At 32.7% G+C, this 26,251-nt stretch overlaps 2 protein-coding genes across 2 annotated transcripts; one reads left to right on the forward strand and one right to left on the reverse strand.

The window, feature by feature from the left end:
• The first annotated feature begins 1,188 nt into the window (after positions 1-1,188).
• On the forward strand, positions 1,189-4,629 carry LOC133198497 (angiopoietin-1-like). The gene is made up of 5 exons (XM_061334581.1): positions 1,189-1,312; positions 3,555-3,691; positions 3,877-3,973; positions 4,332-4,499; positions 4,589-4,629. Exons 1-5 carry the CDS (start codon positions 1,189-1,191, stop codon positions 4,627-4,629), a joined length of 567 nt encoding a protein of 188 aa, XP_061190565.1.
• A 5,291-nt stretch (positions 4,630-9,920) lies between these two features.
• On the reverse strand, positions 9,921-12,985 carry LOC133199274 (histone-lysine N-methyltransferase set-17-like). The gene is made up of 3 exons (XM_061335107.1): positions 12,917-12,985; positions 11,859-12,096; positions 9,921-10,061 (listed from the first exon to the last, which is right to left on the reverse strand). The coding sequence occupies exons 1-3, from the start codon at positions 12,983-12,985 to the stop codon at positions 9,955-9,957; spliced, it is 414 nt and encodes a 137-aa protein (XP_061191091.1). The 3' UTR covers positions 9,921-9,954.
• Positions 12,986-26,251: the final 13,266 nt, after the last annotated feature.

Consider the following 26,251-nt stretch of genomic DNA (forward strand, 5'->3'; position numbering starts at 1 on the left):
GATTTTTATCCCTCTGGTATCGTTCGTTGGTTGATTTATTATAAGGCTTTCTACTCTATTAGAAAAACATATTTCATGTGAACTATGACATGTTTTCAAAACAAAATATGAAGAACAAGACTCTCAGCAGTATAGATAAAACAGAAATAACTCCGCAAACACGCCTGTTTTTATGTGCATTTTAAGCATTATTTGTACAATCCAAACAATTACTGCGCCTCTCTTTGGAGGTTAAAATAATGAGTATGAGTTTCATAAGTTACAAATAATATCTATTTACCATGATTTTATTTTGTAAAAAAACATCGTATTTTGTACCCTTTATTTAGAACATGTATCGTAAAATCTTGCCATTTTTGAAAGATTTTTAACACGTCTTAGAACGATCTCAAAGAACACTTTAACTACTGTATATTACAAAGTCTACATAATGTCTTTCTAAGGTGTGCTCGAGGATTGTAATCCGAAAAATTAAATTCAAAAGTAAAAAACTCATTGATAATGTAATGTGTTACACTGACATTTGGAGGCTAATGTATAAAAGTTGAAACACTTCAATAAATTCTTAATAAATTCCGAGAATCGGATATTTGTTTCTTTGAACTTGAATACCGAAATCGCAGAATTTTAATTGCATTGAGTAAGAGGCCAATAATGAAAACGGAAAATATGTATAAAAATTCGATTTTTTCAAGACAACTAACTAAAAAAACACTCAACAGTAGCTTAACATTAGAGGCATAGACTATGTGGAAAAAAAAGCAATCTTTTCATTTTGATATTTGAATTGCAATTCGAAGTAATCATTTATGACAATTCATATTAACTTCAATAAAATCGATACTTAAACGATTGTAAAATACAGAGTACGTAACAGTTAGCCAATCACTTTTCTGTCATTGATTAAGGTTCTGATATATATATATATATATATATATATATATTTGGTGGTTGAAAGACCATTTAGCCAACTTTCACAGGAACGCAGCAGTTACTTTTTTTTCCTTAAAAAAAGAAGAAAAAATGAGCAATCAGTGTCTTATCTCTTTTATAGTCGGATTCATAGTTTTATCCGAACCTATCATTATTTCACAGAAATATACCGCATTACTGGAATTTAATGATAAGAAATCAAATAACGAACTTTTAGGAGAATATAATTCTCATTCATTGACCGAGTGTGCCGCAATGTGTCAAAGGGAATGCGTCTTCTTTGGTTTCAACTCTCAAATGAAGAAATGTCGTACCCACAAGAAAAGATTAACATCTGAGATGTCTGATGAGGCCGGTTGGAGATACTACTCTGTTAACTGTATGTATAATTGTTATTTCTTTTATGTCTGTTTGCTTGTTTGGTTGTTTGTTTTTTAAGATCCCATTCGAGAATTTTTCACTCACATGGAGATGCCACCACTTGCCAATGGAGGGCTACAAATTTATACTTATGTTCGGCACTCGGGAGCCATTGAGAAGTGAATAATCTTTTTCGTGCCAACACCTACTTCGACAGGGGACATCGGTTTATACAGTCTTATCCGAAGGTCCAGTGTCCACATCCCGCGGTGGATTTGAACCCGCGACGTAAGGATTAGCTCATTACTCGGCGACTCTAAAGAAGATGTTCTAACCACTGCGCCACGCGGGCGACTTTTTCTGTCTGACATAAATCACAAAAAAAAACACTCTAAACGCTTCATCTGCTTTTATTGCACTCCTTTAAGGTCGAAATGGTTTATCAATATTTATTTTTACCTAACCTACTATATAAATTGTAATTAGGCATTTTGAATTGTTTTCTGATTCATTTTAATGTTTTTGCACATCATGAAACAGTCAAAACTGTTTACCCAGTCATAAAATGAACTGTTGCATGGCTGAACTGATCCATTGTGACGTCATAATCAATTTCCCGTACTTTACAGCTATAATATTGAATTATGTATAAATTGAAGCATTTTCTTGGCAATAAATTTGAAACAATTATTCGAAGAGTAATCCTGATACCTATATAAATGTATATTCATTTTAATATCATTTGAAAGAAGAGGCCTAGAACACCTTTTCTGGAGGTAATTTTCGAAAAATGTAGGCTCCTTTCACTGACACTATAGATATTTGCTTTAAACGTCCGACTCAGCGTGTTATAATCAAACCTTCAAGTCATCATTATGTTGTTTACTAAACAATACATGTATACATCAATTTATTAGTGCATAAAAATACTCAGAAAAAATACAAACTTTTGTCGATGTGTTTATATCATTACTTTAAGAAATTATATAGTGGGTTAGGTAATAAAACACTTATTTCATGACAACTCGGGAAACAGTCAAACTGTTGTCCCTCGATAATGGGGAAGACCCGGGAAAATGTTGCCCTCGGCCTTCGGCCTCGGGCAACAGTTTCCCAGGTCTTCCCCATTACCTCGGGACAACAGTTTGACTGTGTCCCTTGTAGTCATGAAATAAGTGTATACTATTCACGATACGATTTTTCCCGTGAGATTACTGTTTTATGCGGTATAAACAATTGTGTTTTCAACATTATTAATTCTAAATAATATATTTGTCTCTTTACTGATTTTTTCTTATTATTTTTATTTCTAATTAATGATTAATTTGAGGTTGATGGAATTATATTTTGTGATTCCACTATTTTATCTTTCTTTACTTTCTGTTAGTATTAACTTTGATAAAAAAAATAAACTTCTATTGTATAGGATATATTAATGACAAATATAAGGTAAAATTTTCACACAGTGATTCTACAGTAATAATATTATTTTTTAGCTTAATGACACTGCATCATTCTTAACCATTAGAAAATTATAGCTTGTAATTGACTAAATAATCGAAAAAGAGAGCAATTTTAGTTAGGAACTCGAAATTGCTATCTTGCAAATAACTGTCCTGAAAGCTGGGTGGAGAATCCTGCGCCATGCAGTAGTAAGCACCCTCTGCCTACCGGTCAGATCCACCGTGTGTCCCTTGTCCTGATCTGGAAAACCGAAAGTTCGTGGACATTTCATTGTGAAAATAAAGGCCTTAATATCTGTGTTAAAGACGCAGTCTACATTCAATAAAACGACAGACTGTATTTGAAAACAAGGTCATTGTACGGACCTAAGAATTTAAAAATGTTCACTTTAACATACCTTATATCAGCTGAAAGAAACGATATCATTGCCATGTTTTTTTTAGAAGTAAAATTAGTTCTTTTTCACTGTCCACGTGGTACACCGTCTGATCTTTCAATGTATTCCTCATTAACATTCCTAAAAGAAATACAAATAATGTTCGAATTATCAACAGAGTATTGGGGTTAATTGTATCAAATTTTAAAAATACTTTTAACCATATCATAGATTAAAGATCTGAAACAATTAGGAAACCAAAATAATTTCATGTAATTAGGGAGAGCTGAACATAATCTACATTGTAGTTCACAATTTAGCTTCAATAATTAACCTTAATATATCTTGCAGGTATAATGTATCCTCTCACTGCCTGTATTTAGGCATAATATGATTACAGTATTTTTTTTTTCTTTTTCAGTTATTCCCTTAGATTGTAAGGATCTTCACGCAGATGGTTACACTGATACAGGGGTGTATGACATTTACCCCCATGGCACAATTACCAGTCCTGTCAGAGTTTTCTGCGACATGGAGACAATGGGCGGAGGATGGACGGTATCTAGTTTATATCAAAATTAAAAGTACAAAAAATAATTCACAGTCATTGTTCTTGTTGTTTAAAGGATTGTAAAATTTTTAAAAAAATATGAAAATTTTGAGTTTATATATCATAACACATTGATCCTACAATTCTTCTTTGAACCAATGAATTGTATTGCTATACATATTAATTTTCAAAGGCAATTCAGAAACGCGTAAACGGATCCCTGAGTTTTAACAGGACCTGGACGGAATATAAGAATGGTTTTGGTTCACCTGAACAGGACGTCTGGGTTGGTAAGTGTAAATCACTTTCAAATAAGGGATTTCACCCGCTACGAAGTTTGACAACATTTCTTTATTGTGGCAGATATAAAATTGAAGCGTATCAAAGATTTGGTTTCAAGACTGGGTAGTATGTTTCGACAATACTCACTTATCCTGTTTAATTTGTATCTTAAATAATAAGAAAATATTGAAAGCAAGAGGTAATTAAAAATCACTTAGTGGCATGGTATTAAAGAGACAAAAATTAGCACTAGTGTCTACAGCTTAAGAAAATAATTTGATTTTCATCAAGGTATATTCATATTCAAAATAGAATTAATTGTATGCAATAGTCTTTACAGTTGATTTTAAATATATCTTAATGCAGGAAATGATATAATCCATCAGTTAACAAAAGAAAACAACTCATTCCTCTATGCTGCCATCACTCTCCACAATGGTACAAGGCTGTATGAGTTGTACGATCGATTCTCGATCTCCGATGAAACAGAAAAATACCAACTCTTTCTTGCAGGACCGGCCACGGGAACCTTAGGTAAGTGCTTTTTTTATAGGTAAGTTCTGAAAACTGGGTTCAAATCAAGTGCACCATCATATAATTCTTTGCATATAATGTTTATTTAGCTGCTGAAAAAAAAAAGAGACAAAGAGACATGTTTCTCTAGTATTCTGTAAAGGTCTTTGATTCTGCGTTAAGCAAACTTCTTTTTTTGTATTTTACGATATCATTTGTGAGTACAATTCACAAATTCCGCAGGCATTGAATTAGTCACTGCTAAGTAGTAGAAATTTTAAATTGTATATCTTAAAAACCAAGAAAATTATGTTTAATTATTTGTAACTAGTATACCCAGTAACTAGTATATCCAGTAACGTGTATATCCAGTAACTACCTTTGATCCGCTATTGTTATTCAGCTTGAGTTTCTTGATGATTTTCAATAATTTACATTTTTAACTACTACTGATTAGGAAGTTTACAGTGCGTATTTGTTATGTAATGTCAAAATGTTTATGAAAGCTTGATGTTCAAAGAAAATTATTTGATCGGGAACATAGTCAAATTAAAACTGCCGAATTCAAAACATCTCAGGGCATTTCACTTTTACAATACCTATTCTATATTAAATGAACATCTTATATTTTAAAACCATCATTTCTTACCTTGTTTACATTTTGAATGATTTGCTTCGTATTGCATTTAATGCATTTTTAAGTCACGGTCTCTGACAGATATCAATTTTTAATATATTGGATATATTCTTTGTTCTAATATTCCCAGTGACCTTTACAAAAAAAAAATCGTTTTTTTTAATCATAAAATTGTAATACGCCTGGGGTTTATTGTTCCATTAGAAAGGATGCTGTATGAATTGCATAGCGTTTTGTATTGTATTTTTTATAAATGGTATCGCTATTTACAGAAGACAGCACGAGAAGCCGTCTATCTTATATGTACTTCAGTATTATTGACAATAAAATTAATGTGATATATTTACATTCCAAATGTATTTTGCTTATAAAGTGTGAGGAATCTACGGCATTCAAAACACCATAACACTGTAACACGGACAGGGGGTCAAAAGGTTAAAGTATGCGTTTTATTTTGACGTCACAAACGTTGAACGCCGTGGAAGTGCTATGTCAGGAGTGAAAATCAAAATCAAAATTCGCGCTCACATTGTACAGAATCTGTTGCAATGTCTCTTCTATTAATTTAATACAGGTACTTGTATGTAATGAAAAAATATATGTATTTGAACTTTGTAATTGTCATAATGATTTAATTTTAACACTTTAATAATTATAAGTTCAAAGTGAAGCCAAGGTCATCACTTGTCAGTAATCATCCACCTGTTTCGAAGATATTGAGGGTGCTAAGGGATAATACAGGGATTTTGAAATCTAAATCAAATTTACAGTCAATACAAGGAGTTAAAAATGTAAAATAATGTAAGCGATAACGCTCGTTACTCAATTCGTTTGCAAATACTTTTGCAGTTATGAGACTATATCCTGCATAAAATAATGATTCAATACTTAAATGAATCAATCTATTATCTCTGTGATGTATTTTCTCTACAGGTGACAGTATGTTAAACACGGGGGATTTTCGCTCCAATCTGTCTGGGATGTACTTCAGCACACCAGACAGGGATAACGACAGGGCTAGTGGATATAACTGTGCTGCTGACAGTATACGTAGAGGAGGCTGGTGGTTTAACTGGTGTCACTTCGCCTTCCTCAACGGTCCATGGTCCCTGGCAAACTGGAGGTTACCTTGGTATCCTACAGTAGAGAGTGGGACAAATGTGAGGCAGACCATGATGTTAATAAAACGTCACTAGGTAAACAACACTCAATCTTAAAAACCCGTATTTAATATTTGGTATTTCCTTGAACATTTTAAACGGTTATTAGAATATTCGTATGAGGTATAAAACATACACTTCTTTTTTTCTGAAACATTATTTAATTCTTTTATTTTTTTCATAAAACATTATTTAATTCTTTTATCTTTTTTTTTTTATATAAAGCATACCCTTTTATTTTTCTTAAACTTTTATTATTTTTTTTTTTTTACTTACAACAGATGGACATTCAAAATTGAGAGACCAGGCCTCAAATTGACCACGACCACCAATCAGTCAAATGAAACATTTCTGATAAAAAAAAGACAATTTTAAATTTATCATGGGATTCTATTCATTTTTTTTTTTTTTTTTTGATAATGTTATATATTAAGAGAGAAAACTTGTAAAGGATTGTGTTTTGAGGGGGTTTTGTGGTTGAACTATTTGCTGAAGCAATAATGTTTTATCAATTTTCCATACCAAATGTACCAAGTTAAAGCTGTACATAATATGTGTTGTAATAAATTTGAAATTAGAAATATTTCGTTCTTATTTACAAACACTGCCACACTGCCACATGAAGATGCCTTGACGGATAATTGGGATAAAGGTTGTTCTATTATAAAAAGTATTACAGTGGAAACTGTTTTCTCCGACACCTGTACAATCTGTGAATTCCGACATTGAATTCCATTCTCATTTCTACTAATTTCTATTATCTTTACACTGTGTAATCTCACATCATGTTTATTTTCTCCCAGTGCATGTCGGATAAAACAGGTTTCATTGTAATCAAGATATTTTATAACCTAATCATAATTAGTTACATTTGATGTTCATGTACCGCAGTACAATATATCCAGGATTAGGCTTCTTTAAAGAGATGTCCCCATCTTTTTTCCATGCATGCATATTTTGAATGGATGAGCAGACATAATCCATTATATACTTAATATACTTTATATACATTACAATAATTGCTTTTTTTGGATGCTCTTGTTCCATTTTTATTTTGTGGAAAAAAAATGAGCTAAATATTTGATGTCAGATATACTTCATATTTCTTCCTACAAATTGAATTATACCATTAATATTTTTATTTGGCTTATTTTTTTTTTTCTGGCAAGAAACGCAATGATGCCAGATTCGTACGTCTCAGAGGTCTAACGTTTTTAGCAAGGGTATGTTATGAGGTTAGAGTCAAAACATCACATTTTCTGAAATAAATATCTTTAATTGCTACAGATAATCATTTAAAAAGAATAAAAATTAGAGTTTTCCGCTCTTGAATGTACAAGATCCGTCATCGAAGACTTATATCGAAACTGTAATTTTTGTTCGGGTTGAAACACAGAAAGATATATTAACATTTCACAAGTATTTTGTTTATAAACTTTGTTGATAGCTACGCATTCAAAACACAATAGCAAAGACGGGGGGGGGGGGGGAGTTATGGTATGCATTTAACTCTGACGTCATAAAACTTCAACGCCGTGTAAGTGCAATGTCATAAGCAGAAATCAAAATTCGCGTTTACTTCTATTAATTGTAATCTACCCGAGGGATAATAAAAATATTTTTTTTTTATAAAAAAAGAAGCAAGGCGAGGAGTAAAAAAAAAAAGTATATATAAGCATTGAATCATTATTTTTTGAAAGATGCCGTCTCGAATCAGCAATGGTGTGTACAAACAAATTTTCATAAAGCGCTAGCTCGCGTTTCTCAATTTGTTTGCACTCACCGTTAATATTATGAGACAACATTTTTTTTAAAAATATGATTCAATGCTTAAGTCTGTGTTCAGACAATTCACTCTATTATGCGGTGTATGGACTATGATGCATATTTCCAAATAAATATATATATATATATATATATATATATATATATATATATATATATATATATATATATATATATATATATATATATATATATATATATATATATATATATATATATATAGACTGCAGTTTTGTACTTGTAGTCCAATAAAGAGAAAAACGTTTTTTCTAAGGAGCTGATGTTAATACAACAAGATGTTTTGGGGAAACAATGATGCCCTCGTATAGCCGCCTATGGCGAAGGTTGTCATTTGCAAGTCAAACTCTAAGGTCAAGATCAAATGATCATCATTGTTGGTACTCAAAAACATGGTCCTGTCACAATGAGTTCACCTTTGAAATATAAATGCTATAAAAGTACCAACAGTTCAATAATTATGGCCAAAGTTAAAGATTTTCAAAAGTAAGTCAAAACTTGTCAAGGCCAAAGGGCCAAAATTAATAGTACACAAATGAATTTCAGAAGAAATACACATGTGAAATGCAAAAGTTTTAGAATCGGTCATTAAAAAGTTATGACCGATTTTTATAAGTATGTCAAAGTCTGAGGTCAAGATCAAAGGGTAAAAAAATGTTTGCATTCAAGAAAAACGCTTGCCACAAGAAATAAAGCTGTGAAATATTGAAAACGTATAGCAGTTGGCGGGGTATTCTATTTTGCGCCTTTCGCGGAAAGCAGCTTCCGCTAAGTCAAGTACATCGCTAAAGGTCTTGTGTATATATGTTCAGGTACAGGACATTCAAATAGCGCTAAATCAAATTTACGCTAACTTGTTGAAAAACAATTTGCGCTAAATATAGTACGCTATATATAATACATATACAGTATTAAAGCCCTAGCACTAACCGTTCAGAAATTACAGCCAAGGTTAAAGTTTTTTTTTTCACAAGTAGGTCAAACTAATTAGGTCAACGTCAAATAATCAATATTGTTGGTACCCAAGAGATGGCCTTGTCAAAAGAAATGAACATTTGGGGCATACAATTACCTAATTTGACCGTTCATTAGATATGTCCAAGGTTTTTTTTTTTTTAAGTGGGTCAAACTCTAAGATCAAGGTCAAAATGTCAAACATATTTATACCCTAGGAAAGGTCTTTTCACACGGAATACACCTGAAAGAAATAAAAGCCATACCTCAAACCAATCAAAAGTTATGATAAGGTTAAAGATTTTTTTACGAACTAACAGAAAAACAGATAAACTGACCAACAGACAGACAGACAGACAGACTGACGGACTGACGGTCAGAGCAAAATATATATGTCCCCGAGTCTTCGATTACGGTTGCATCAAATTAATAATAACACTTGATGTTAAGTTTTTTTTTTCTTTGGAAAGAAGAGATCTGAGTGTAAGTTTCCATGAGGAAGTGCAAAGATAACGAGACGCCACATTGTACATTTTGTCTACATGCTATCCATAGTTTATTTAAAAACTTGAGGATAAATTTCTTCTCAGAAAACAAATATACTTCATAAAATTTAGAAGATTCCATTCAATTATTTTTTTTTTTTACTCACTAGTCTAACACTGCCATTTTTTTCAATGATAAAAATATAATGGTGGCAAAGTTTATTTTCATTTTAAAAAAGAAAAATTACGTAATAGAACATCCTTCCGGCTCCAAATAAAACGGAAAATCCTGACAAATAAAGGGAAGCTTTAGTCCATCTTCTCCTGTATAGTAGGTGCAATTCCTCTCAGAAACCCAGCGCCACCTACCGTCGTTATGATGTCAAAAGGAGGCCAAAGATAGGGTCAACCTCCGTCTCACCCTCGTCGTTTGGATTCTAGTTCTGATACGTCACAGGTGTCCAATAATCAAAAATAAGTCTTTCATGGTCGTCAAATGTCAAAACATTGGCACGGAATGCAAAAGAGCCATTGAGATCAACTTCTGCAGAAAAAAGAAAGAAAATAATATCATTATAGAAATACCGATATCTGTGTCATAACATAAATGTTCTAAACTCCATTTATATAATTTGTTTGTTGTTCTACACCCATACCATTTAAAAACTTATCAATCGATGAAATTGAACTTATGTATCGAAAACCAACAGATGTTCAAAGAGAAAGTATCCCATTTGCCACCAAGGTAAAAAAGTACAATTTTCTGATACATGTAAGCATAAGCCAATCTAGGCATAACTAAAATTCAATTTGGAGAACAAAGGAAAATAAGTATCGTTGGATGGTGTTTGAAAGTATAACCAAGGTCTTTTAAATGGAAAAAAACAATTGAAAAATTACAAATTTCATACACTGCAATAATCTCTGTTTCCAGGCTTCAATGAAGCTAGTAAACTAAAAGTTCTATAATTTAAATTTGTGGAATGCAAAAAAGAAAAAGAAAAAAAGAAAAAAAAGGAGTTTATACATTAATATAGATAAAAAGCAGTTATTATTTCTACCCAGTTGCAAATTAGAGAATTTTATTAAAATATCATAATATAAGGTTTATAAAACGTTTCTTAAGGTACTTAAAGATATGGTGAAGGAGTAATTAATTATCCGGATGTAGGCGGTTTATCCTTAAAAAATCTGATGTTATAGATAGTATAGTGTTATAGATAGCATAATTACCCGGATGTACTCGTTTAAGCTAGAAACCTCCCAGTAGATAAAGGTGTGTGATGTGAGAATTATATAATTACCAGGATGTATACTGTTTATCCATAAACACCTCCCAATAAATCAAGGTATATGATAAATAGATTGCATAATTACTGTATAAGGGATTAATTTCACGGGTTGTAATTTCCACATTCTTCTCTCCTCTGACACGATCGCGGTTTGTTGAATTCGCGGTATTATATGATATTATATATTTTATATAATAAAAGTTACCGCCCTTGTCTACATCCGTTTAATCCATAGCATAGCTAGAACGATATTAATCAGTACTATGTATTCAACAACAGGGTAGGTTTATATAAAATAGTTAAATTTATTAATTAATTGACGATTACATGGGTAATAAAAACAAGTGCAGTGATTAAAAGTCCTTGAGTATAAACGTCTAATGACTTTCTTATATGCTATTGCGATGAGTGCATATATACATCCCAAGATCTTTTTTCTGTAGGGATATCAGAGGGCACCGAAAAAACGCTGGACGGTAATAAATGTGTTAATGTAGATCGACGAAATAATATCCTTCCACATCTTCAGCAAGTTCGATAGTTATTTGAATGATTTTTTTTTAACCAAAATGTCGATAAAAACTAATACGCATGATAATAGGTAACAAATACACGTAGTAACATTAGTTACGCACAAGTAATCAAAAACAATGACCCACGTGTTTTTATTGATGAAACATGTAGCGTTGGCTATTAAAACAGCTTTTTAACAAATACAGGTTATTATTTTCTGATTTTAATTAAAGTAAAGCGTGATAATTAAAATAATTGAATGACAAGTACTACTCGTAATTACTGAAGAACCATGTACTGCACGTATATATACCTATCGTAGTAATCACATATTCTCAAATTTCCAAATAAAACATGGAAGTTACTGAAAACTTATTCACCACTTCTTGTATTCACGGATTTATTAACACCGTGATAATAGCGAATATTAACACCGCGAGTTATTTCCCCCCTATACAGTACTCGGAAATATACAGTTTACCCTTAAAAATCTCCCAGTAAATCAAGGTATGTGAAGTGATAGATTGAATAATTACCCAGATGTATACGGTTTACCCCTAAAAACCTCCCATATCCGTCCCCATACCAGACCAGAAGCTTTTCACCCGGTTCTACGTCACGGGACGTCATATAAAAGATGATGCTCTCGCACGTTATAGGGATGACATTTTCTTGCTGATATTTGGCGGGAGAGTTCACAAATCGTAACCAGTTACTACAGGATGGGTCTTCTGCATCTATGTTATAAGTACCATCGGTCCCCTGTTTACCTACCTTTAAAAAAATCTTAAATCGATCAGAAGGGACTCAATTGTGTATAAAATATTTACATACGGTGATGAAATACTTGAACATTTAAGGTGTCTTTCCGAGCTTGCAGGAAAGGCTCGAGAAGATGCGATTGAATTTAACACTATTTAAACTTTCAGAACGTTAACATCTAAATTATTTTCATTTCCAAATATTTTTCCTTAAGACACTTTGCAAATTAGAAAAAAAATCCTATTCTCATGAACAACCGTGGGATGAGTTAGAATATTTCCATTGTGACGTAATTGAAATAAAAAAAAATATAGTGCAACTTTTTTCCAGAAATGATCGTTGATTGAAAAAAATATTTGGTAAGTCATTAGAAAATAATGTAAATATAGGAAATGAATTCAATTTTTGAGAATTCATGAGGTTCATGAACTACAACGCTTCATGCCTGCATATTTATCATGGACGCTAACGCGCTTCATGAAATTTGCTGCCGTGAAGCCTCCTAGTTCATGCCCTGATGAATTCTCAAAAATTTATTCCTTTTTTTAACTGATACTTTTGACATAAGTTTAACATTCATATATTGTACTGTTTTTTCTTTAACAAATCATCATATGGATCAAAACATTAGAATCTTCGATACAAATGATTGATTATAGATTAAATTTATCTTCTGCTGTAGTAATTTTAACAGCCTTTTTGATGTCAAACTTTTAGATTTTATCCTTTAAAACATTCTTTTTCAAACATTATATATCGGGAGTATATAGAATGTCCTGTGTGTGGATATGGTATTGTACTTGATTTTGGATGATTCCTCAGATAAGTTTACCTGCCATGAGTAAAAATCATCCTTCCGGTCTACAGTGTGAATAAGTCCTTCATAAACCCCGAGGATCATGTACAAGATACTGTCAAGGACACGAAACATAGGTCAAGGACAGATAATTAAATAATTTTATGATGAAATATGTGGAGATAACGAATAGTATTCGAGCTCAAAAGCCCACTAAACATTACAAAATAAGAGCAAAGCAAACACGGACCTCTAAGACATCAGAGGTGGGATTAGGTGCCATGGAGGAGTGAGCATCCCCTGCCGACCGGTCACCCCCGCCGTGTGCTCATTGTCAAACTTCTTATTTGATTGAACTATGGCATTTAGTTAATTTCCAGGTAAATGAAAGTCTATTGAAAGGTAACCGTATGGTAGAGATCTACAATTCAGGCACCTTTCTGGACCCTTCAATGAACCAACATCAGTTGTCTGAGTGGCGTAGTTTCTTTCTGTGTTATCTTTTATTGTATGGCTGTATATATTGATCTTTAGAAAATGATTTTTTGGCAGTTGCAAAATATGACTTGAAAATATTCTAAATGATGCATGTTTCATTCTAAAATAGGATTCCAGTCATTTTGCTACATTTACATCCACTGAATATTATCTCCTTCATTTCTTAAGAAAACCATTGCCATTTATCACACAGTAAACACGGCTAGTCATATCACCTCTACAGATTCCTTGAGTAGTGGCTTTTCCATCAATGAAACATACAATGATGTATATACCAATAATACACGATTTCATCTACTTAATTCTACTTTAACTGATTATTTGTACAACTATAAATATAAACAATAAAATGTCTTTCTTTGTTTGTTAGTACGGGAATTAACGTTCCAGGCATTGCTGAAAACAAATTGCATTACGCGCTTACGCTGCAACATTAATTCCCGTACTACAACCAAAGAAAGCATTTTATTGTTTGCATACATACCTTTGCATTAGAAATGTGTCTATATTTAGACATTTTTACACCTTGTTTAATGTAATCTGCACAAACTTCGAAGAAAAACAAAATTGCATTAAGACTTTCCCAGGCACGCAAAACATATTATTTTCATTCGAAATGTATTATCCTGACAAAAAAGAGTTGATAACGTCGGTTTTGTTAATACCATAACAAGACCATAAAAACAACTTGCTAATAAAATAAAGCACTAACTTTTTTTTTTCAACGAATGAGTGCATTAGCTTAACAGAATGGAGTTATTTTAAGAAAGTGATACTTTATTAATTCACCATGAAATTGATAAACGTGGATGAAAGTATCAAATTTTAAATTTGCGCACACGGTTTTTTACAAATTAATTTAAGAGAAAATATGGACAAAGCACATTCCAAGATCAAAACAGATTTTTTTTTTTTTTTTTCTATTTAAAGCCTTTTGCCCTTAATTAGGTATTGACAAAATCTAACCCAAAAAATGCAACTCTATAAGATATTTATTGGTAAGATTGTGAAAAATCAGGATTATGTACAATTAAAGGATGGCAAGGTTCTATGGGGTAAATTTCCTTCAAAAGAAAATGACTGATACAGTATTTATTATTCGCAACAAAAGCAAACAACCTCTTCCTGATAGCAATATTTTACGGGGTAAATTTTCCATCAAAGAATATCACTTATACAGTATTTACTACTCATAGAAAAAAAAAACTTAGAAAATCGCAAAACTCTACAGGGTCAATTTCCTATCAAAAATAACTGAGCTACGGTTTATTTATAGTAATTCAAAGCAAAGATAACAATCTTGATGATAGCAAGACTTTATGGGTAAAATCCCTCCCCCCTCCCCCCCCCCTCCCCCCGCCCACAGAAAATCACTGATACACTATCTATGATTCACAACAATTTAAAGATAGTAAAATCTACAGGGTAAATTGCCTTTCAGAAACGACATTGATACAGTTTACCTATAATAATTCAGAGAAAGAGCAAGCATCATGACGATAGCAAGATTTTACGAGGTAAATCCCCCTAAAGAATATCGCTGATACAGTATTCACTACTCTTATAAAAAGCGAACATCACACATAGAAAATCGCAGAACTCTACAAGGTAAATTCTCTCTCAAAGATGACATTGATAGAGTTTATATACAATAATTCAAAGCAAAAGCATCCATCTTAATGAAAGCAAATTTTTACGAGGTAAATTTCCCCCAAAATAAAATCACTGATATGGTATTTATGATTCACAACATCTTAAAGATAGCAAAAATCTACAGGGTAAATTGCCTCTTAAAAATGACATCGATGCAGTTTACATACATTAATTCAAAGCAAAAGCATCCATCTTTTAGATAGCAAGACTTTACGGGTTTAATCCCCCCCCCCCCCCCCAAAAAAAGAATATTACTGATACAGTATTCACTCAGAGAAAACATTACACTTCGAAAATCGCAGAACTCTACAGGTAACTTTCCTCTAAAATGACATTGATATAGTTTAAATACAGTGATTGAAAGCAAAAGCAACCATCTTGCTGTTAGCAAGACTTAACGGGGTACCCCCCCCCCCAAGAAAATCACTGATGCAGTCTTTATGACTCGCAAACATTTTTTTAAGATAGCAACAATCTACAGGATGAATTTCATCTCTAAATGACATTGACACAACTTTTATACAGTTTTTCAAAGCAGAAACAACCGTCTTTTTGATAGCAAGACTTTATGGGGTAAATTTCCCCCAAAGAATATCACTTATACAGAATTTATGCTTCGCAATATCTTGGAGGTAGTAAAACTCTAGGGTAGATTTCCTCTCAAAAATATTACTGATGCAGTTTATTTCATACTTAGAAAAATCAAACATTACACTTTTAAAATAGCAAGTATGTACGGGGTAAATTTCCCTCTAAAGGGTATCTCAATGATACAGTATATATTATTCAAAGTATGTACAAACGTTGCAACTTGATGATAGCAATAATTTACGGCAGAAATCCCCCCCCCCCAAGAAAATAACTGATATAGTTTATATAATTCACAGAAAATAAACGAACATCTCTTTCTGAAAACAGAATAACTTTTCAAGGTAAATTTCCTCTCATAAAAAAAAAAAAAAAAAAAAAAAAAAAAAAAAATCTTTATATATCCTTTTTTACAGAAAAAGCATTCATTACATCTTGATGACAAAAAAGAATATCAATAATATATTTTTTTTTATATTACAAACGATACTTTTATTTAAAAACCATGTAAACTGGAAAAGCTAAATAATATTACACCTTCTAAACATAAAAAAAAACATTTCACATCTTTCTTCCACTGTTAAAGGAATAATATTTCTTCTCCTCCCGTTACACTTTCTTTTTTTAAAACATCGTCCTCCTTTACTATCTTTGACCGAAGTTCCACTTCGATGCTTTTCTCTTGGCTGATGCAATAGACAGATTGCAGAGTTCGTTTTCCAAAGGAAGTCTGGCAACCATATTCTGAACCAATCCATAGTCGACCTAAGGATGAAATTTTAAGTCTCATAAATCATCTCATATAGTTATTAATTAATGTTCCAAAGCCTTAACCATTTTTAAGCATGATTTCATGACAGATATGACTGTTCTGACAGGACATATCATTACAAGTATTACTGATGCCCTCTAGGTCCATCATGAAAGTTTTATTAAAGGGGAAGTCAGAGAAGTAACTGATAGCATATGCAGATAGCTTTACTTCAACCTAAATTGTGGTTAAAGTGCTTAACATTTCAGCCTCAGTTTTTTCACGTAATAAAGAAAGCAACCAAGTTCCGAAATCCTCATGCTGGCGCAATGGAATGATAGATCAGGAACTATTCAAATGTAGATCCTGCTTAAGAATACATATATCGTCACATATATATAATTGTATATTTACCTTGATTGTTCAAGATTTTGTCTTGAATTTGTAACTGTTCAAGCACAAAACAGTTACGTTAGTGCCTGTGTCCACAAAACTGAAAAATCATCTAGTCTGGTTTCCTTTCCATAATTTGTTGTCACCCGCGTAGCGCAGTGGTAAGAGCGTGTGCTCTAGAGTCGCGAAGTAAGGAGTTGATCCTTACGTCGCGGGTTCGAATTCCTCTGTGGGACGTGGAGACCTGTCCTTCGGATGAGACCGAATAAACCGAGGTCCCGTGTCGCAGTAAGTGTTGGCACGAAAAGGATCCCTCACTGCTCAATGGCCGTAAGTGCCGAGCATAGGACAACATTTGGATCTCTCCACCGGGAAGTGGTGGTGTCTCCATATGAGTAAAAAAATTCTCGAGAGGGACGTTAAACAAAATACAAACATAATTTGCTAAGAGTTCTTTGTGATCTTGGCGTGGATGAGCCGTGGAACTAGGTAAATGAACACCGCCCATATCAATACGGCCAATAATATTTAAATTTCCAACAAACATTCCATCATGTAGGGTATATTACAGGGAAACGGACAAAAACAACTAAACACATTACTTATAAGGAAAATGAGTGAATATATCAATAGTTGGTTTCGAGAAACAATTGGGGTGATGTGTTTCTCATCATGTTACTGTTTACTTGTCCGCTGCGTATATTTAAGCTGTTAATCAACCCTTGTATTGGTTAATATTGCGGCCATGTCATAAATCTGACCTAAGTTAAGATGTAATTTCTAAATTTTCTAAGCATCCAGATCTTTATCTATGAAAAGCACAAGTTGCACTCCTTAAAACTTGGTGATATTTTACGCATACTCTACTGCAATTACATATGCATTATCGTCGCCCGCGTGGCGCAGTGGTTAGAGCGTCTGCTCAAAAGTCGCGAAGTAAGGAGTTGATCCTTACGTCGCAGGTTCGAATCCCACTGTGGGACGTGGAGACCTGTCCTTCGGTTGAGACCGTATAAACTGAGGTCCCGTGTCGCAGTAGGTGAGGGCACGAAAAAGATCCCTCACTGCTCATTTGCCGTAATTGCCGAGCATAGGAAAAAAAATTGCATCTCTCCACCGGCAAGTGATGGCGTCTCCATATGAGTGAAAAATTCTCGATAGGGACGTTTAACAACATACAAACAAAACAAACAAATATATGCATTATCTATTCACGTGGCACTTATTATTACTTTACTAAATATGCTGTTTCAAAGATATGAACAGTTATTCTTTTTTTCAGTTGATCTATCTACACTGACACATCTTTAGGTTGAAAAAGAAAGAAAAAAAAGGCTAATGAAAAGCAATATTAAAGGAACGTATTCTTGACTTGCAGCATCATTTCAAAAATTGAAGAAAAAATCTTTAGCTTCAAACTTACTGGTATATATATGGGTTTTATTGTCTAGGCCAAAATACCATTTTTGACTAGCCTTTTTTATTTCCCTATAACATAATATCATTTACCGTACATATAGAACTAGTTGGAGATTAAGATGTTCAGTTTACTCAATTCAAACCAAATATGGTGTCATTTAGCAATATTTCAATATATTGTAGTGTCCGCAACAATTTCAATACTAAAAAAAAAAAATTATAGATTCCTCAGAAAATTTTTTAATTCATTGAATTTATCTATAAAACTGTTTGTTATAATTTTTTGAATTGTATTAACATAAGTGAAATCATAGACATTTTTTTAAACTGCATAACAATTATGCATCAAGAAATATTTAATAGTTCTTGTTATGTGGTTATTTTCATCTCAATAAACCACATTCTACATCTTTTAATATTGTTCATTTTCAAGAGTTGATCCTGTGGTATGTAGTTCAGCCTAGAAATGAACATTTATCAAAAAATATTTTTATAAAAATGACAAAAGATTATTCTTATGGTTACTTGTAGTGTCCGCAACAAAAATGCCATGCATTTTCAAAGCTAGACAAGATGCAACCAAAGATATCCAGGATGTTATGACAAATGTATTTGAAATTTAGAATCATTCAATTTAATTTTCACATGATAATTATATAGGTTTTATGTGTAATTGTAAAGGTAGGTAAACTTAAGGATGGGGTATAAATTAGGCAAAAAAATTAGCAAGTCATTAATATGAATAAAATTTTTGTTTTCAACGAGAACCATAACATTTTTCTTTTATTTTACTGCAACCAGATACATAATCGAAACCTGCAAGAAGTTTGGAATAAATAAATATCTTTAATATTTTATTTTAGATATAACAGGTGTAATGTAGTGTCCGCAACACAAGATCTCACCCAAAATTTGACTTCGCATAACTTTTTTTCATAAGAATGCATATTTAAAAAAAAAAAATGGGATTCACGTGCAGAGGTATTGTACTTTCTAGAAAACACGTCAATAATGTGCTGTATGACTTTTTTATTTTTTGGTCCAAGTGCAACACAATTAGCACAAATACTGTGAAAATGGAAAATGAATGAAAAATAGTATACTATACTGACTTTTTATTATAATATTTTTTTGCAATTTATTTTAATAAGTCTATATTAAAACACCGCACATTTAGACAGAATTATTTAGGAAAATTTTCCAAAAAAATGTTACTTAGCAGACATTTTCTACAATCGATCATGCTTGAAATGTCGGAGATGATTGCGGTTGTCATAATTATGGTCATTCTATCTTAGTTCAAAACTGTATCGTCTACAATGACTTTCTCCATTCCATGTTATACAAAACAACGCCGCGCAGCCAAGAATAGATGACTATCAGATCTTCAACCCATTAGTTCACGATTAGTAGCAATAGTAGCAATGTGTGCTCAGCATATATGCTTTAGATACTCAAAGGCAATGATATCACAATGCCCATCCTGCAGAAGTCGCCATGCAATTCAGTCAATATATCAGAAGCAAAAAATCTTTTTACACTTATTGCTTAGCATGGTATTACAAGATATAAAGAAAAACATAAAGAATGCATAGTTTTTATAGTGTCAAGTATGATGTACACTTAAATTCCTTTTTTTTTTTTTTTTTTTTTTTTTTTTTTTTTTTTTTTTTTTTTTTGTAAAGTCCAGAATAAAGTTCTATCAATTTTGCTTTTTTTATTAGCAGTTTTCTTTAATTAAACTAAACACGGTAGAAGGTTTGTAGTTGCCAGAAGAACCATAAGCACAAAGAACGTTCTTTATTGCATATTCTTCTCCTGTGATGGTATAGCCGTACAAATTCCGGTACCGAAGGGAAAACGTGTATTACCGGTATGCTATACTAAAAAAGCTCAAGTTATCATCAACGACGCCGTGTGTCAAGATTTAGGCATGTTCGTCTACTTCATGATAATGCTCCATAGCATACATTTGAGATTTTGAAGCAATTTTTAAGTCGTCGAAGTTTACCGTCTTGCCACATTCACCATACTCTCCAGATCTAGCCCCATGCGACTTTTTTCCTTTTTCCAAAACTAAAAAATTTCTTATCTGGCCGTGGTTCCAAGTCCTGACAAGCCTTTGGCTTAGCCATCAGCCAGTGCCTCAGATGTATACCTAAATCATCTTACCGTAACGCATTTCAGAAATGGATTTAGAGAATGAAATTCTTTATTTGAAATTGCGGAGAATACTTTGAAGGGATGTAATGTTCATTTCACTACTAGGGTTGTTCGGAAAGTTCGTGGACTACCTTCTTATCTTGCTTTTCTTTTTTTTTTTTACTTAACGTAATATTTTGGCGAAATTTGGTAGAAATGTTTCAACGAAAAATTCAAATGATAAGTATCAAACAATTTTAAAATATCGTGATTTATTTCAAACCTATTTAGAGTTTAAAAAATGCGAAAATCGGATCAGAGTGCAAGACAAATTTCGTAATTTACAATCAATACAACAAATAATTTATGTAGTCATATCCTCTGTAAAATTGCTCAAAAACAGAAAGAAAATCCTAGACGTTCAAACTAAGAATTGTAACATCGTTTCAAATTCTTAGTTATGACTCAATGTTTTGCTTCGTTGGAAAGAAATCAGTTTCAGAAGACAGGGAACAGTCCTCGTTGAAAAGGGGAAAAAAAATAAAAGAAAGAACGTCATGGAGCAGCAGTTATCGATGCAAGTTTGTGTTGTACTCTGGAAAAATCCATAAAAAAAAAAAAAACCTCTGAAAATGCTGTAGGAAGCAAGAAATCTGTCAAAAGTGAGTCAAGCATGTGTGTGTACATGGAGCAGGCGGTATTTGATTGATAGAGACTCTGTACCACACGGAGACGATCTGTAAGGAAACGGATTATCTGTAAAAGTCTATTCAAAAACTTTGAAAAGTTAATAAGGTGATGGTGAGAGTTTGGCGCTTCACTGTTGCTGATCTTGTGAAAGCACAGTAACGCATTAAAAAAAAAAAAAACATAACGTTAAGAAACAAAATTATGCTACTGAAACAAATGTTAGCCAAATGTGTCAAGTAATAAAGAAACGTTTTTAGTAAGTGCACTGGTGTTGGGCCATTCTGTGTAAAAATGTATAGAAAGAGTATTTTTGAGAACCTCATGACGCTTTGTGTTTGACGTAACAATGTTATTTAGTTTGCTCCGTGGTTACCAAACATCTCGATTTTAAAATTAAATAACATGCCTTCTATTAAATCACATTGAAAAAAAACTTCAAACTTCAACGATTGATTGATTGATTGATTGTATATTGTTTTACGTCCCATTCGAGAATTTTTCACTCATATAGAGACGTCACCATATACCGGTGAAGGGCTTCAAATTTTGACCTTTACTCAGCACTCAGGACCATTGAGCAGTGAGGGATCTTTATCGTGCCAACGCCTGCCGTGACACGGGGCCTCGGTTTTTAAGGTCTCATCCGAAGGACCAGCAACTTTCACTTCAAAGTGCCGAGCGCATGGCGAAGGAACAGTTGCTACCTTTTTTTTATCGACTTAGGTCTGTCGCGGCCGAGATTCGAACTCACGACCTCCCGATCACGAAGCGAGCGCTCTACCGACTGAGCTACCGTGAACGGTCACACTTCAACGAAAGAAATATTTTAACATACAATAATGTACTCATTTTAAATTTCTTAAAGATAGTATACCGAAAATTGACATGGTCCGCGAACTTTCCAAACAAACCTCGTATTTGAGTAATATGCTTTTGAGATACCCTACAATACACATTTCATATCGAACCAACCCTCGTACACCTTATGATTTTCAGGAAACTCCGTTTCCATGTGTAAAATATCAAAAAGCCTAGTTTTTGATTTATCGTGAGGAATGTTTTACACAGTCTTATGTTTTGATGCTATTGAGTCTAGAAGAAAAATGCCAATTATAAGTTTCTTAAGTTGTATTGCTCGTTGTTAAAAATCATAGGATTGACCGATTGATAGATTGTCATCGTTTTACGCTGCATTAGCCATCTTTCAGTCAGATTCCAGCGATAAAAAGACATTAAAAGAAAGCTTAAAAGCGGCATTCAATAACAATTTAAAAGATCACTTATAGTTATCTTTCTTTCTCCACACAGTTATTTATTTCACTTCAGAACCTTCCATTGCTAATAGGTTTCTTTTCTAAATCAATTTGTAAAATAAAAAAGGAGACCATTCAGTTAAAACATAAATGCGGTAATCAGTAACCATGAAGAAACAGTAAAGCTACTGAATGCACTGTACATTGCCGTGTCTTTCCATCAAGTTATCCTTTACTCTTTAGTCTTCATTCAGTCGTCATTCAAGTGACCATTCAGCGGGCGAATCAGAATTAGCTTTCTGGATCCTTTCCCTGTTCTTTCAATCTTCAGTCGTCATTCAGTCACATTCAGGTGACCATTCAGCGGGCGAATCAGAATTAGCTTTCTGGATCCTTTCCCTGTTCTTTAACTTGCTTTCAGGGATAACCCATTGATACTTCCTTGATCATTCAAGAATCGTCACTGACCGTTCTGCGATACACTTACCTTTTTTAACCGTTTTGTAAAAATATTCAATTTCTTATTACCCTTTTTGTGATACTTATTCTGGAAAGAATATTGAACAGTTACAATTCTATACATTAAAAGCTTGTATTATAATTCAGTCTCTTTCCTAAAAGTTTGACAGCGATTTTTAATTTAAAATTGAATTTTCAAGTTAAAAAAAAATAATTACAGAAATGGTGAAAGACTGCAATTCAATGCGTAAAAAAAAAAAAAAAAAAAAAAAAAAAAAAAAAAAAAAATCAGAATTTCTGTGTCTTTGCAAGAAAAAAAAGATCTTGAAGAAACATTCTATCGAGTTTTTTTTATAAATTAAATTGTCTGTAATTTAACATATTCTGTAATCATCTGTAAATGAAGAATATCAACACAAATTTAAAATAATAAAGAAAAACTAGATGCGATCTCGTTGCGAGCAAGGAGTGGGTCTTCCGTCCGATTTTTGATAAGATGAGATAAGAATTTGACTGAGACTTTCGTTCAAATATAATGATATAAATAAATTGTTAAGACGAACAATTTTGCTTCAGTAATCTATAACAAAATGTTGATCATTAAAGATTATAGATTAAAGACTTTCGGCCCGTCTTGGTCCCTATTTTGAGGGGCCAGCCCTATTTTCTTGATATCTTCTTACAGCTCTCATGATTTTGAACACATTTTGTTCAACAACTATTCTATTTTTTTTTTTTTTCGTTTCCGAGATATCTGCAAAAGAAATAATAGGGGCCGGTCATTCAACTCCTTAATGGGAACGTTTAGCAAAAATTGAAATGTAGCATATTGTTCAGAACGTTATTGTGAACATCTTTTATTCAATATTGCTTATCAAGATATTTCCCACTTTCGATAATAAAGCGTCAAAGATTTAGCATTCTGGCCCCTAATGTCCCCTTATAACGTCAAAGATTTAGCATTCTGGCCCCTATTGTCCCCTTATAACGTAACATAATATGCCAACAACGTTATATAGTTAAGGAGTGTGAAGATTATCTATTCTGTCTTAGTAATGTATTACAAAATATTGATTGTTTAAGAGTTATTGATGAAAGACTTTCGGCCCCTATCAGCCCTTATTTTGAGGGACATGTCCCTTTTTCTTGATATCACCTTAAAGCTCTTATGATTTTGAACACTTTTTGTTCAACAACTATGCAGAAATTCTTTTTCTATGAAAAAAAAAAATATAAAGGGGCCGGCCCTTCAACTCCTTAATGGGGACGTTTAGCAAATATTGAAAGGCTGCATATTGTTTAGAACATTATTTTGAACATCTTTTGTTCAATATTGCTTATCAAAATATTTCCCATTTTCGAGATATAAAGCGTCAAAGATTTAGCATTCTGGCCCCTTATGGCCACTAATTATGTAACATATGAGATTTTTATTATAATATATAGTTGTAGATTGTTCAGATAAACATTTTTGCTTCAGTAATGTATAACAAAATATTGATCGTTAAAGAGTTATGGATTTAAGATTTTTTGCCCCTTTTGGCCCCTAATGTGATGAGTCAGCCCTTTTCTCTTGATATCATATAAAAGATCTAGTAATTCTGCACAATTTCTGTTCAATGTGTTTTAAGAAAATATTCATAGTTTTGAAGATATGATAAAAAATGTCTTGAAAATTCACTCCTGATTCATGTCCTAAATTTTGACCCCTACCTAGCTTCCATACTAGGCACTTCCAAAAAATTGGAAAACTGAGGTGCACAACTAGAACATGTCCTCTATTATCACTGAAAATTTCAGCACTCTATCTTTTGTCGTTTTTGAGTTTTTGTGTAGTCAAAATGGTCACTTAAAATTCGATTAAAGGGCGATAACTTCCGACCGGAAGTGAATTTCCAAAAAATAAAGAAAACATTAATGAGGTTTAGATCATGATACATCATCTCTGAAAATTTCAAGTGAATCCATTCAACCATCTCTGAGAAATCGTCTGCACAAAACTTGGACAGAAAAAATAATAATAACTAGATATCACCTTAAAGCTCTCATGATTTTGAACATTTTTTGTTCAACAACTATTCAAAAATTCTTTTTCGTTTCCGAGGTATGCGCGAAGGATATATTTAGGGGCTGGCCCTTCAACTCCTTAATGACAACGTTTAGCGAAAAGCGAAAGGTTCAGAACATTATTTTGAACATCTTTTGTTCAGTATTGCTTATCAAAATATTTCCCATTTTTGAGATATAAAGCATCAAAGATTTTGCAATCTGGCCCCTTATGGCCCCCTAATTATGTAACATGTAATATGAATATCATAATATATAGTTGAAAATTGTTAAAATAAACATTTTTGCTTCAGTAATAAATTACAAAATTTTGATCGTTAAAGAGTTATCGATTAAAGACTTTCGGCCCCTTTCGGTCCCTATTTTGAGGGGCCAGCCCCTTTTTCTTCATACCACTTTAAAGCTGCTATGATTTTGAACAATTTTTGTTCAACAACTATTCAGAAATTCTTTTTTGTTTCTGAGATATTTGAAAAAGAAATATTTAGGGGCCGTCCTTCAACTCCTTAATGGGGACATTTAGCAAAAAATTAAAGGTTGCATATTGTTCAGAACATTATTTTGAACAACTTTTGTTCAATATTGCTTATCAAAATATTTCCCACTTTCGAGATATAAAGTGTCAAAGATTTAGCATTCTGGCCCCTTATGGCCCCTAATTATGTAACATATGATGTAAATAGCATAATATATTATTGTAAATTGTTGAGATAGACATTTTGGCTTCAGTAATGCATTACAAATTATTGATCGTTAAAGAGTTATTTGTTAAAGACTTTCAGCCCCTATCGGTCCCTATTTTGAGGGGCCAGCCCCTTTTTCTTCATACCACTTTAAAGCTCTCATGATTTTCAACACTTTTTGTTCAACAACTATTCAGAAATTCTTTTTCGTTTCCGAGATATATGCAAAAGATGTATTTAGGGGCCAGCCCTTCAACTCCTTCATGGGTACGTTTAGCAAAAATTGAAAGGTAACGTATTCTTCCGAACATTGTTTTGAACATCTTTTATTCAATATTGCTTATCAAAATATTTCCCACTTTCGAGATATAGAGTGCCAAAGATTTGGCATTCTGGCCCCTTATGGCCCCTTAATATGTAACATAAGACATAAATATTATAATGTATAGTTGTAAATTGTTAAGATAAACATTTTTGCTTCAGTAATGTATACCAAAATATTGATCGTTAAATAGTTATTGAATTAATACTTTTGGACCCTCTCGGCCCCTAATATGATGAGTCAGCCCTTTTTTCTGATATCATAATAAAGATCTTGTCATTCTGCACAAATATTGTTCAGTATATTTTAGCAAAATAATTATAATTTAAAAGATACGATACAAAATGTCTCAAAAATTCACTCATAATTCGTGTCCTAGATTTCGACCCCTACCGAGCTTCCATACTAGGCACTTCCGGAAAATATCTAAACCCAGGTGCAAAATGGCAACAT

This window comes from Saccostrea echinata, unplaced genomic scaffold (genome assembly GCF_033153115.1).
Source record: "Saccostrea echinata isolate AGI-Se365-2 ecotype Australia unplaced genomic scaffold, CSIRO_AGI_Sech_v1 ptg000033l, whole genome shotgun sequence".
NCBI classification, from domain to species: Eukaryota; Metazoa; Mollusca; class Bivalvia; order Ostreida; family Ostreidae; genus Saccostrea; species Saccostrea echinata.

Coding starts and splice junctions, on each gene's coding strand:
- LOC133199274 (XM_061335107.1), bottom strand. CDS start 12,985: ATGATCCTCGGGGTTTATGAAGGACTTATTCACACTGTAGACCGGAAG. Junction 12,097..12,916: donor ATGATTTTTACTCATGGCAG/GTAAACTTATCT, acceptor ATTTTTTTAAAG/GTAGGTAAACAGGGGACCGA. Junction 10,062..11,858: donor GGTAAACCGTATACATCTGG/GTAATTATTCAA, acceptor TTTTTTCTGCAG/AAGTTGATCTCAATGGCTCT.
- LOC133198497 (XM_061334581.1), top strand. CDS start 1,189: ATGTGTCAAAGGGAATGCGTCTTCTTTGGTTTCAACTCTCAAATGAAG. Junction 1,313..3,554: donor GAGATACTACTCTGTTAACT/GTATGTATAATT, acceptor TTTCTTTTTCAG/TTATTCCCTTAGATTGTAAG. Junction 3,974..4,331: donor TGAACAGGACGTCTGGGTTG/GTAAGTGTAAAT, acceptor ATCTTAATGCAG/GAAATGATATAATCCATCAG.